At 40.6% G+C, this 13,416-nt stretch overlaps 2 protein-coding genes across 3 annotated transcripts; one reads left to right on the top strand and one right to left on the bottom strand.

The window, feature by feature from the left end:
- On the top strand, positions 1–7,790 carry sap30l (sap30-like). The gene is made up of 4 exons (XM_023407620.2): positions 1–749; positions 2,741–2,863; positions 3,265–3,363; positions 5,676–7,790. The coding sequence occupies exons 1-4, from the start codon at positions 564–566 to the stop codon at positions 5,802–5,804; spliced, it is 537 nt and encodes a 178-aa protein (XP_023263388.1). The 5' UTR covers positions 1–563; the 3' UTR covers positions 5,805–7,790.
- A 30-nt stretch (positions 7,791–7,820) lies between these two features.
- LOC111656028 (heart- and neural crest derivatives-expressed protein 1) lies at positions 7,821–12,522 on the bottom strand. 2 transcript variants are annotated; one of them, XR_015437330.1, is made up of 3 exons: positions 11,650–12,522; positions 10,172–10,553; positions 7,821–8,122 (listed from the first exon to the last, which is right to left on the bottom strand). XR_015437330.1 is itself a non-coding variant. In XM_023407619.2 (2 exons), exons 1-2 carry the CDS (start codon positions 12,127–12,129, stop codon positions 10,458–10,460), a joined length of 576 nt encoding a protein of 191 aa, XP_023263387.1. In that variant the 5' UTR covers positions 12,130–12,522; the 3' UTR covers positions 8,799–10,457. The 2 variants fall into 2 exon arrangements, 1 of the variants encoding a protein (XP_023263387.1); XM_023407619.2 differs by lacking the exon at positions 7,821–8,122 and having other exon boundaries at positions 8,799–10,553.
- Between the last annotated feature and the right edge of the window lie 894 nt (positions 12,523–13,416).

Raw genomic sequence — 13,416 nt, 5'->3', positions numbered from 1 at the left:
AGCATGTCCCATTGTACGAGCTGTTCTCAAAGAGTGCCGCGATTGTTGCGGTGCAGGCTGTTAAATGCGTGATTTCTTCAAAGTTGTTTCATCTGTTGCCGCCGGTTGACGCCTTTTATCTTAGAGTCGCGTGAGACTGCTGTCATATTTGAATCGTATCAAAAAGCAGCGGGTTGTTACAGGGACAAACAGCTGCGGTCTCACCAGAGGAATTTGTCCGTTAGCGGCAGCTGAGCCACCTTGCGGTCCTGCTAGCACCGAGGCTAGCTAACGTTAGCAGCAGCTGTTTTTTTTAGTGTGAATCTAACCGACATCGGCGGGAATATGTATTTAACCAGAGGCTGTCGTTTTTCGAAATAAGTCGCCGGAGTCAGGGTAAAACACCAGGAGTTGTTAGCTAGCGAATCGAACCACTTAGCCTAGCTAGTTAGCTAGCTAACGCTACCGGATTGTCTTTCACAAAGGGGGCAACGCGTGAACAAGAGACTTGGTCGCCAACCTAACGCTGGCTTTTTAGTGATTTCTCCTGGGCTATAGCACGAAGAGCATTACAACCGTACAGAATGAATGGATTCAGCACAGAGGAAGACAGCCACGATGGACCGCCTGCTCCGCCGTTTTATGGACAGAGCTGCTGTCTGATCGAGGACGGGGAGCGCTGCGGCCGGTCAGCTGGAAACGCCTCCTTCAGCAAGAGGATCCAGAAGAGCATATCGCAGAAGAAACTGAAACTGGACATTGACAAGAGTGTAAGTGAAACTATAATACAGCTTCAGTTCTGTTGTGAAGCTTAAATCAGTGATTGTTAGTGCGAGATGATGTCTGGAAGTTGACTAGCTGCCGGGGAAACTGCTCAGACTCTTCAGCTGTCAGCTAAAGCTAGTTAGCAGGTTAGTTTACGTGAGTAAACAAAAAGGACACATTCATAGCGTCCCCCTAGTTGCTAGCGTTACCGTAGCGGGGAATGTCCGCGTTGTCTGTAGTTAAATCTGTTCTCACTCGGTTTAAATGTCAAGCTAGCGTTAGCTGTGCTAGCTGAGCTACCTGGACGACGTGCGGGACAGCAGGATCCTGCCCGCATCAACTTTCTTGCAGTGCAACAGTTTCCTCCAAAATGGCTGTTGCCAGGGAAGCTTCCTCCTGCCCGGTTACAACAACCGGCCTCTTTTTTTCAAAGTACACCGAACTACCAGTTAAATATTGTCGAAGTAGCAGACAGTTTTATTCAACTCTGCCCTAGAGTTTTATTTTTCGTGGTTACTTTTGCATAGGTTTTTTAATTAGTCTCACTGGTTTGCTATCAACGGCAAAGTTGATTGTATTGTACAGTGGCTCACTTCCAGTGTCAGGGAGAGAAACTGACAGGTATCGAAAGGTGATTCACCCACCAGGCAGGTGTCTCAAGGCCTCAGACCTTTAGCAGCCTAAAGTCCCTGTCTTCCCTTTGTGGCAGTTAATTAGAGAGCTTTTCTGTATTTAAATTATTAGGAAATAAGCACCACTGATGCAATATTTTAGGGCTACAACCAATGATTAATTTGCTGATTATTGTCTCAGTTAATCATTTTGTCTATAATTAGGAGTTAGACAGTTTCTCAGAGCCCAGAGTGACGTTTCAAGTGTCTTGTTTTGTGAGAACAACAGTTCAAATCTCAAACTGATTAGTTTACAGTGGTGTAAAACAGAAAAAAGTCTCAAATCATGGTTGTGAAAATTGTGGAGTAAAGATCATCTCAATAATACACATTCAGAACAGTATTAAAAACAAAAAAGTAGGGATGCACAATTAAACAAAATATAATCTAAATTGCAATATGGCTTAGGGCAATATCCAAATAGTAGCAGCTGTAGTTTTCTGATAAAGGCAAGCTGTGTCACAACATTGTTGTGCGTTGTTATCACCATAAGCTTTTATAAAATCATGTTCTCCATCATGTTTATTTGGAACAGACCAACAAAAATCACATCATCATTTTATAAATTTTTTTCAGTAAAAACATGATTCCAACTGAAATAACAATAATATTTTTATTATTTCTTTTGCATATGGTGCAGCCCTAAAATAATATAACAGTAAAATACGATAACAAACCTGAAGCCACATGCAGGAATATATTCCTGGGCCTCCTAACACGCAGCAGAGTCATCAGTGAATTCAAGGATGTCTTAACGAGGTAAGCCTCTTTGTATTTGAGGGTTTCAGCAGTGGCAGCAGGCTGCAGGTGTTTTTCAGTTATTGACTTCAGGAACAACGTGTTGTCGGGGCCGGGCATCATACCTCAATACATTTTGAGTTGCAAACAAAACGTATAAAAAGTAATGAAGTTATTGAAACGGTTAGTTGTTCTAAGATGACATTAAACTCTGCTACTGCTTTGATTTTAGGTTTTAATTTGAACATTACTGAAAAACTTTATTCCTTCAAGTTTTCTCGTGGCACTAGGATGGAAACTTGTTAAATTTGATATCCAGCTCAGTCTGACTTGTGTTTTGCTGTGATCCTGTGAGACAGAGGTATATAATAATAATAATAATAATAATACATTTTATTTAAAGGTGCCTTTCTTGGCACTCAAGGACACCGTACACAGTTATAAATAAATAAATAAATAAAAACAATACAAAAGTGACAGAGCAATTGGCATCAGATGGAAAAGGCAGTTTTAAACAGATGTGTTTTGAGTTGTGATATATGTACGTAGTAGACTTAATCCTTCACTGCTCATTAACATCCTTACAGGTGCGACACCTCTACATCTGTGATTTTCACAAGAACTTCATCCAGAGCGTCCGCAACAAGAGGAAGAGGAAGACCAGCGATGACGGAGGGGAATCCCCGGATCATGATGTGGAGGTGCCCGAGGTAACGTGGACTAAAGTGTCAACTCACAACGTTCAACAGGGACGGAGTCACACCTGAGTGTAGAAAGAGTAAAAACACATTGACAGAGAGAGGAAAGCTTAAAAACACCGGCTCATGGTGAAATAAGAATATTCTTACATAACCACCATTTCTCTTTTAAAGAAATTCATATCCAGCACGTCTGTATTTAGCTCTCCTTGTGGGGTTTCCGGTGTTTACTGTTGCAATGACCCAATTTCTCCACAGAGATCATTAAATTTTCATCCTCGTTAAAAGCTGGAAAAGAGGCAGAAGTAGCTGCGAGCCTCCAGTAAATCACTGAGATGTGTCGGAGTTAAAAAAAACGATCCTCTCTCTGGACCGAATGTCTCACTACATCCCTGCTCGTGTTGTGTCCTCAGGTCGACCTTTTCCAGCTGCAGGTGAACACGTTGAGACGCTACAAGCGACACTACAAGCTGCAGACCAGACCAGGCCTCAACAAGGCCCAGCTGGCAGAGGTAAGAGCACGCTGACCGACTCACCGTATCTACCTGCTGACTAATGGGCGACACACCGTTTGTTCTGTTCAGTGTGGACCATGAAACCACGTCTGTTTCCACAGTAGGAACTGTTTCAGGAACTCAGGAACCTTAACCTGTGTGTTGACATGTTGACCAGAGGGAACGGGGTCTACGTTGGTCCTGAAAGTTCCCGCTCTGAGGGTGCTGCCCTCTAATGGCCCAGGAACTGTCAGGGCTGGGTTTTCTGAATGTCACCGATTGGTCGAACACAAAATCAGGCGGCTGCAACATGAGCTTCATTTATCTGAGTTTATTGACATTAAAAGCAACTTATTCTGAAGAAAAAAAAACACAAGGGAACAAGAGAGACAGAACATGGAGACAAACTTTGTTTACCATTTGATTCAATAGTGAAATTTAAATAATCATAAATCACTGAGCAGATTGTTAAACTTCATCCATAAAGGTCTTAAAAAGTCTTAAATTTAACTTGTTGAAACCCTGAAAAATAATCACCAGATTAATCTGTGATTAAAAAAAAATGAATCACAGTTCCACCTCCAGTTCTTACTTTACTTTCATTTTACTTTTTGGTTTGCCTTGAACAAAATCATCAATTAATATGAATGAATATTACTTAATTTTGTTCAACAATTATTATGGTTAACATTATTTTAGTGGTCAAAGGTCAAAGTTCACTGTGACCTCAAAGACACGTTTTTGGCCACAACTCAAGAATTAATATGATAAGTGATGATAAAGGTCAAAGTTCACTGTGACATCATAATGTTCGGCAAAAGCACTTCGGGCCATTATTGAGGAACAGAAGAAGAGACTGTTTCTTGAACAGTACATATTTTTAATGTTTTTTTAATCATGATATTATGTTGGTACTAAAACATTTACTTTTCTACCGTCGGTTTAAAAACTTGACAGAGAAGCAGAAACCTCAGCAGCGTCCTGGGAGGAAACTGGTTTTTCTCTGAACCCTTTGTGGAATAATTAGACCAGTAGTTCATTAAAGGCCCCTGAGCTGCCTTCGTTAGGTGTTCCCTGCATCCGTCTTCTCGACCCCTCGCCTCCATGTTACTCATTTACTGTGACAAACGCAGTGTCGCGGGTCCTCGCTCGCAGTAATTGGTCATACAGAGGTTGTTAGACTTAATTTGCCAAATCGACAGGTGGACTTCGTGCAGCTGGCTCGGCCCTCGTCCTCACAAATCCCTCCCGTATGTAGCGCTCTCAGTCTGCCTGTGGTGGAGGGGGGTGGGGGTGGTGGGGGTTTGATGTGACCAGGCTGTAGAGTTAAGGAATGAATGAAACTGGGGCTGTAAGTTGAATGTTTCCCCAGGCTTTTACTCAGGTTCAGACCCTGCTATTAATGAGCCTCCCACATCATTAATAAAATGCCAGTCAACAGCCCCACAACCAGCTGCAGCTGCGGCCCCCGGGCTCGGCCCCCGGGCTCGGCCCCCGTTCAGGAGGACCAGTGGCTGCTGAGAGAGAGAGGCTGCACACAGGATGTTTGTTTTCTTCTGCCTGATGCTACTTTATAAAATCCAAACAGCCATTATTCAAGCTCCAGTTAAAGCCACATTAACTGTTTCCTACTGGATCCAGTATCCAGTAGTTACTGTCTTCACAGATTCTACCATTTCTCAGCTGTTACCTGCTTTTTAAAAACTGATTGAAGTTAAAGAAGAAAATCCACCATCACAGATATGGAAAGGTTGTTTCTAAGTCATATGGCAGTTTCTGTTGGTGGTTTAATGGCTGCAGATGACACAAGATCATGTTAACATCACTGTCACTGCAGCTCGGCAGATATTGATCTTGGTTTTTGGTTCTAAAAACCACAAATATATCTTCAATACTTGAATATAGAACACAGGAAGTGTAAAATATGGAGCTTTAATTAAGCAATAATACTCAAGAGTGTAATATTGGGAGTGATGTTGTACTGAATATCAGCACGGCTGTGTTTCGGGCGTAGGTACGAGGCCGCAGTCACAGTTCTGCGAGTGCAATATTAGTTAAATAAGATGCATGTTCCTGAGCTGCACAGTGCACACTAGCTTGCTACCTTGGTTACCTCAGGTGTGTGCTGAAGTTTCTATCATAGATAATGACCGTTAACGTAACGCTAATTAACGGTTAAAGAGAATGATACATGTAGTTAAAATCCCAGTGCTGTTATACTCAAATGACTTAGTCAGAACTAACTGATGTTTAACTTCTAAGATGGATCATTATTCTGAAACTGGTCTCCAGACAGATTTGTTTAACCGTCACTGTCTCCTCCTCCGCAGACGGTGAGTCGTCACTTCAGGAACATCCCGGTGAACGAGAAGGAGACTCTGACCTACTTTATTTACATGGTGAAGAGCAGCAAGAGCCGCTTGGACCAGAAAGGGGACGGCGGCAAACCGCTGGACTAAGCTTCAACAGCAACAACAACAACAACAACAACAACTGCAGCAGTAGCCACAGCAGAACCTACAGTGACAAACGGCAACAACAAGCTGGACACCACTAACAACAGCTCCACCCACCAGAACCAGCTCCTCCTGCAGCCCTGCCACCGTCCCACTCCTCCGTCAGACCAGAACCTGAACTCTCGCTGTCCTCAAAGGACGTTTCACAGAAAAACTGGAGGAGAATCCAGGAAGGGATGAGTTCGTCTCTGCCCTCCCCCGCCTCCGCTTCACACGAATACAGTCTGAGCACATGTCGTCGCGACGGTCGATCCTCCTCTTTTTCGCCCGGGTCCCTAAAAAGACTGTCCAGGACCAGGACTCACTCCGCAGGGTTTTTACGTCGTCATGCTGTAATGTAACTTGTCGATATGTACAAAAGAAACCGCGTCCGATCTCAAGTAACCTGGTTGAATGCAATGTACGATATAGCTGCCTTAAGAGTAAAAAGCAAAACACATTTTGGTAAATTTAGTTTTTTTTTTGTTTGTTTTTTTCCTTTGCCGAGTTGACTGTTAACACATCCGCCGCCCGTGAGGAATGCTTGTGCCAAACAGAAGCGTGTAGGAACTGAATGATACTGAGTGGGATTTTGTTTTTATTATTATTATTGTGAATGAATGAATTTGTAGGAAAGAGGTGGCACCTTCACTGACGCCACATCCAGCTGCTGAAGGCGCAAAATTCACTTAGAAAAACCTTCTTTCTCAATAATGTCTAAAACGAATCAATCCTCAATCTGTACGTCGCCCTTTTCCAGCTGGATGTGATGCGTTCAAAGACCGATTGTAGTGAGTCTTTTCCTTGCGTATGAACACTGTCATGCTGATTCATTTCTCTGTGCATCGCAGGTGTCGGGAGCTACTTCTTCTTTTTTCTTTTAAACATACAAGTTTCTTTCCTTCCTCTTTAGTTGAGCCTTAATTTACAAGTTGTATAAAGTTATTTGCTTATGATTTTGTTTTTATTTTTCTTCGTCCTTTTTTTCCCACCTGAAATCAAACGTGTGTGTGTGCGCGTGCGTGCGTGTGAGTGACAGGGGTGTAAAGAGTAATTATAAGCGCCATTTTAATATTTAAGAGCAGTGTTTATGGTAAAAGTTCAACTCTTGATTTGATTCTCATCATAGCGTGGATGTATTTCAAGAAGCTGGATTGAGAAGTTCTTTTGTTTTTTTTTCCCCCCGAATAATTAATCAAATTAAAACAAGAGTTTGTCGTAACTTCCAGACGCCTTACTTCCATGTCTGTGAAGTCGCACAGTTTTATGCACAATTGATTATGTTTGTCGTAAAAAAAGTCTAATGTGAATCTAATTCGGCACCAAAAGTTCGTCAAAACTACTGATGATTTATTTTCTTGATTTGTAATCGATCTGTAATCGATCTGTCATTGATTAATTGGTAAGTTTGTGAGGCTTCGTCTTCACACAGATTCTCAGTGACGTGGAGGAGAGAAACTTTTAAAAATGTCATTAATATCGAGCCAAACGGCGTGATGAGAAACTATCAGTGACCCGTTAACATGTAACATGAAGCATCCAAAAGTTGATTTAAACTCATTGTACTGCTGACACCTCCAGGTAAAACCCCTCCTCCTCTCTCCAACTCCAACTCTGTTTTTCCTTTTTTCTGTTTTTAATGGTTGTGACTACATGGAGTTGTTTTCTTTTCTTTTTTTTTATCTCACCATCTTCTGCATCATATTTAAGTCTGTCCACCACACTGAGTTTGTCTCCTTTCGACAAGGTTATCATTTTAGCGTCTGTTGTATTTTCAGTTTTGCTTGTAGGTTCGTTAGTGTCATGTAGATAACATCCAACTTTATTAACACATAGGCCATGCCACATTAACCTAATTATTGTATTAGAAAAGAACATATTTAAATATGGCTGCTTATTGCTCCTAATAATAATTATAATAATAATAATAAATGTATTGTACAGGCAGAAGCAACAGTCTCTCCTTTGTCTTTTTACACAGGTATGTATGTCTGAACTACAGCAGAGAGTTGGGGCCACATTTTATTTATCAGCATTATATTATTGTTTATTATTATGTATTAATGTATAATTGTCACATGTGGCCCTTAATCCTTTAGTTCATATACAGAATAAATGTGGAAATAATGTGTTAAATCTTTTAGAATCAAGGCTGAAAAGAACTTGTCATCAGTTTCTTCATGCTGTTGTTTCAGTAACAGACTTCGGCCACTAGGTGTCACTGTGGATCCTCCTGTTAAATGAAGGCAGCCTGGACTCTGGACTTTCAAACACCTGGAGACCTTCACAGGAAACAGGATCAACAGAAGGTGAAGTCAAACATTTTGTAAGAATAGATTTTCTTCTTTTTTATCACAGGGGGTGAAACATTATTTTTGGAAGCAAATCTCTTTTTTTATATTTTACAGAACAGTTCTGTTATTTAATTTCCACCCACCCTTAATAAAATGTTTACACTACAAATCAGCACAGGAGGATTAGAAATACATTTTTATAGCTGTATCAATAGGAAATAAAAAACAAACTAAACAAAAAAAGTGCAAATATGATGATAAGCTGTTAGTTTTTTCTGAGTTTCTGGTCATTTATGAATAATAAATGACAACAAGCCACTGAGTAGAACAGGACTTAAAAAAAAAAAAAAAAGGTTTCCTGATATCGGTTTTAAATTAAAATTCATCCTTAAAAATCTTTAGAAATGTTGTAAATTAAAAGAAAATAAGTGAAAAATAACGAATATTAAAAACAGTTCGGATTGCGAAGAAAAAAAATACAGACCGTTATGAGAATAAATTCATATAATAAAAATGAGTCAAAAAAATAATAAAAACAAATATAATTATAATAATAATAATAATAATGAAACGTCTCAGGTTCGTGTTTTCCTTCTCCGTCAGTTCAGTTAGTGGCTCCAACAAAAACGTAGAAGAAGAAAGAAGATGTCGCCTTCACCACAGCTCGAGTGTCTTAAAATAATTCATTTATTTACGGAACTATATATAACTTCACATCTAATGTACATCGCCATCAACATGTCGCACAGTAATAAACCTTGAATCTTCTTTGTTGTCGTGTTTGTGCGTCAACTCAACATCCGGTGTCAAAATGTTGTTTTCCCTCTTCTCTAAACGGACAGTGACATTTTTAAATTTGAGGTAGATTCAGTTCAGTTCAGTATATTCAGTCATTTTCTACAACAAACAGCAAACAGCAAACAACAACAACAACAACAACAACAACAACAACAACAGCCTCAAGAGTTGACACAGCCCGGGCTCCATCTGAGATCTGACTGCGACTGACTGGATTCATAATCATCGTCACGTGTTTTACCTGTTTTTGCGCCAAATTCAGTGGGATGAAGAAAAAAAAACAGTCTCCCCTCAAAATGTGTTTCCACTGGACTTTGTGTTCCCGCCAGATACAGTGTTTACATTTTTTTAATTTTGTTTTATTTTATTTTTTCAATTTTGACACGGCATGACGTCAGAGAAAAACGTAACCTAACCCTAACGAACATATCCGGTTATTACGGTATAAATTAGTCATTATCAGGTATTAGTTAACTGACTGAGTGGTCAATTAATTAATGTTGGAAAATTAAGATCATTTTTTTGTATTTTTATTCATTGTTCTTTTTTTGGGGGGGGGGTAAATCCTGTATATATCATTTATGCTCCACTGTAATTGTAATATATATATATATATATATATATATATATATATATAAATGTTATCACTTGTAAATTTTTAACTGCAAAATAATTCGCCTATAGGAGGATTTGTGCAACAATATTTCGTGATAATTTATTTCGGCCGATGCCAAATGGAAATTAAACAACTTCCAACAAGCTAAAATAGAAGGTGATAAATTTAGACCACAGCTGTTTATGTTGAAATTAATGAAACATAATTAAGACTTAAGATAACTGAGCTGGTTTCTGATTACACAACAATCCACCAGTAGATGCAGTAAGGTTTATAATGAGTAATGAAATCTGTTGTGCTGTGTTAATTAGCGCCAAACAGCAGGTTTTACGCGCCATAAATAAAGTTCAAATTAAAAAAAAAAAGGTAGTTTTTGAACTTCTGCATCGGCGGTTTTTTCTCAGACCACTACTCTGCTTTTACTCCACTCATCGTTTATCATCATTTATTCTGTTTCTGCTTCAGCGGCATCAGATTAGTGGGAAACAGCCACCACACCAGGTCAACACGTTTTCTTCAGGGGGAGACAGATGTTTTTTGACACAATGGCAACATGTGGTCTCCAGTACTGGAGGGGTGGAAACATCAACAAAGCAGAAATACCACAAATATCAAACACCTACAGTCAGATCTGTGAGTGGACTTCAGAAACCACACCGGGAGAAACGAGGGTCAACAAAACGAGCGTCCACCGCGGTGTTTGCGTCCGCAGTTTGAGTTCACCTTTCATTCTCTCCCCCTTTTTTTTGCGCATCATTGCACGTGCACAGCGGTGTGTTCAAGTTCAGTCAGTCAGTGGTTTTTTAAAAAAAAACAAAACAATCTGATCCAGAGTCTCTGAATCGGTTTTAGGGATGAAGAGCAGGAGGATGAGGAGGATGAGGAGGATGAGGAGGAGGAGGGAGGCGGTCACTGGTTGAGCTCCAGAGCCCAGACCTGCTGCGGCCACCCGGTCCGGCCCTTCACCTTCTTCTCGGCTCCTAAAGAGTCCTGCAGCCCGTCAGTCTGTGGGGGGAGGAGGGGGGAATTAGTACTGGGTATTTTTTTATCTTATATAAATATATATTATATGGATATTTATCATTTAACAATATTTTCTTGAACATTACATGTTATGTTAATATCACTTATTACAGTAGAAAATATTTCTCCAGACATATGACATAATAATATAGTTATAATATTATAATCTACATAATATACATTATATTATATATAATAATAATAATAATTCATACTCTAAATCTAAATTTAAAGCTACATGTGTGAAACTAAATTTAACTTTTTTTTTTTTTTTTACAGGATGTGAGATGAACATGTTATAAACACAAACCTGGATGTTAACTACGTATTTATAACTGTTTAAGTGGTGAGGGGTGGTTGTCATGGTGATTAGCTGCTGGAAACACTTGTAGCTGTTTTAACTATAGGCTACATTAAAGTGAAAGAGTGTGACGTCAGTGCGTACGAAAGATGTAACGTAACTCCTTAACACCTCTATTTTTGTAACGATATTAAAAATAAATCCGGGCCATTGTCGGCCCCGGTTCTACGGCCCGAATCTGGCCCGAAAATACACCATGACTGTCAGATGCTGCTTCCACATCTGGACCAACTCTGGCGCACACACAGAAAACTATACCAGAAAGGATAAAGGCCAGAATCTGCCCGGGTGTGGAGGTATATATGGGCCAGACTCGGACCGAGGACTTGCATAGGTAGGACCAGAAGTTTTATTTTGTTAATTTAAGCGTTTATTTTAAAATAATTCAACCTCCATAATGAATGGCATTACAATAGTCTACATAATTACAAAAAATATAATTATATTTGCTTGTTCATAAACTCTTGTATCACAGTCCTGAAAATGTAATTTAATTATATTTTGTAGGGAAAGTCAATTTAATTTTTAAGTGGTTAAAAAAAAAAATCTGTTTTTAAATTTAGTCAAAAATAAAAACAACTTCTACCTAAAATAAATTAAAATAATAATTAGACAGGCACCAAACCTGCAGGTGTGTTTACACTGAGACATTAATGTGAATTAACGGATCAGTTGTTGGATCAGCTCGGACTCCTCCGCGGCTTCACACCGACTCACCAGATCTCGTTTCCTTTTCAGATCCCGGTTCTCGATTTTCTTGATCTCGGCCTTGAAGCCCTCCGTCTCCCCGGAGTCTTTGGCCAGGACGTCCATCAGGTAGGCGATGTAGCTGGTCGCCAGGCGTAAAGTCTTAATTTTGGACAGTTTGGTGTCCGCGGGGACGTTGGGGATACACTCCCGCAGCTCCGCGAACGCCGTGTTGATGCTCTCCGTCCTCCGGCGCTCCTTCTTCGGCCCCGACGCTCTCCTCTTTCCCATCCCCGCCTGCAGCCCCTCAAGCCGGGCGTCGTGCGTCGCTCCGGGCGCCCCGAGCTCCGCGGCCGGGTAGGGCGCCTGGATCTGGAAGTCCGGGGGCACCTCGCCGTGGTTCACCACCCAGCTCTGGAAGTAGGGCGCGTCCTGGTGACACCGCTGCACGAACGGGAAGGGTTCGTGCATCAGGTGGTGGTGATGCTGGTAGCCCCCGATGAGGTTCATGTCGAGCGGGGGAGCAAACACTGCAGTTTCCGCGTTGTCCGGCGCCCTCGGTCTCTCTCAGCTGCGGCCCCAAAACGGTCACTGCTCGGGGATCTGCAGCCAGCGGGACTCATTCACGACTTTAATCTGTATCCTCCTGGATTCACCAACGAGTCCAGACCCCGAGTTTTACATCGTCTTCATTCTGGAGGGGAAAGAAAGGCCGCAGAAAAACCGTATACATCCAGAGAGCGGGACTCGGCGTCGCGCTGGACTCCACTGTGTGTTTGGTTCGTGAAGATCCGTTTCCCGGAGAGGCTGCTCCGATTCGTCCGAGAAATTTGACCCCGGCTGAAGGTGTGAGGCCCCCAGGTTTATATGATTTGGATGTGAGCGTGGAAAGGAGGCAGCCAATAGAGGAGAGCGCCCAGGATGGGAGGAGAGTCTGGAGAGGTCTGTAATACTAACATGCGCCATGGTGCCAGAATCTCAAGCAGCAGATATCTGACTGGTTGGAGTCGGTTACTGGTTGGGGGGTGGAGGCTGGGGAGGAGGTGGGGGGTTAGAACACCTCTGGTTTGAATGTACTCTCTTAGTTTTGGAGAGGTTTTACGCACGGACTTTACGCACCATCTGTTAGGACATACCTGTTTAATTAGGGGCTGCTGTTTGAATAATGATGTTGTTTTACTCATCAGCTCGAGGCCGATGAGGTGGAGAACTGGACCGTGAACGCAACCCCATACAAATATAATATATGTATATATATATATAAGATAAAAAACATGTAAAAATCATATATAAAACCTGATAGAAACTGGAACTATTTTCATATATTAACATAGTGTCTAGCCCATACAAATATATATGTTTTATATATTGTAGATATGCTACATAAATATATATCCAGCTCAGAGTCTGTCAGTACATGATGATATATATATGATGTTGATATTATACACAGGAGGATCCAAAAGTCTGAGATAGACATGTTTAAAATGAATAAGAAAAACATACATAAACATATAGAAGTTGTTTTAATTAACTTACATATATAAATTAAGCCTAAATATATATTGTTAACATATATGCTTACAACATGTTATACCATATAAAAATTAATCATATAGTTTTAATGTATGTACACGTACAACATTTACGGGTATTTCATGTAGTTTATAAACTTATATCTTCATAAATCCGGAGGATTTAGGCCTTTATATGTGATCATAATATATCCCCTCATAGATAGATACTTTATTTATACTTTATTTACCCCCTAGGGCAAATTCGAGATACACAGAGATA

This window comes from Seriola lalandi, unplaced genomic scaffold (assembly GCF_002814215.2).
Source record: "Seriola lalandi dorsalis isolate HSWRI2012SDOR001 ecotype SW California unplaced genomic scaffold, Sedor1 jcf7180002054341, whole genome shotgun sequence".
Classification (NCBI taxonomy): Eukaryota; Metazoa; Chordata; class Actinopteri; order Carangiformes; family Carangidae; genus Seriola; species Seriola lalandi.
The sequence above is the reverse complement of the archived record's forward strand: the minus strand, read 5'-3'. Positions and strand labels throughout refer to the sequence as shown.

Bases quoted from the DNA above. Each gene is read 5' to 3' on its own strand.
- LOC111656028 (XM_023407619.2), bottom strand. From the start codon at position 12,129: ATGAACCTCATCGGGGGCTACCAGCATCACCACCACCTGATGCACGAA. The intron at 10,554-11,649 runs GTGAGTCGGTGT...CTCCCCCCACAG, and splicing joins TGAAAAGGAAACGAGATCTG to ACTGACGGGCTGCAGGACTC.
- sap30l (XM_023407620.2), top strand. From the start codon at position 564: ATGAATGGATTCAGCACAGAGGAAGACAGCCACGATGGACCGCCTGCT. The intron at 750-2,740 runs GTAAGTGAAACT...ACATCCTTACAG, and splicing joins AACTGGACATTGACAAGAGT to GTGCGACACCTCTACATCTG. The intron at 3,364-5,675 runs GTAAGAGCACGC...CCTCCTCCGCAG, and splicing joins ACAAGGCCCAGCTGGCAGAG to ACGGTGAGTCGTCACTTCAG.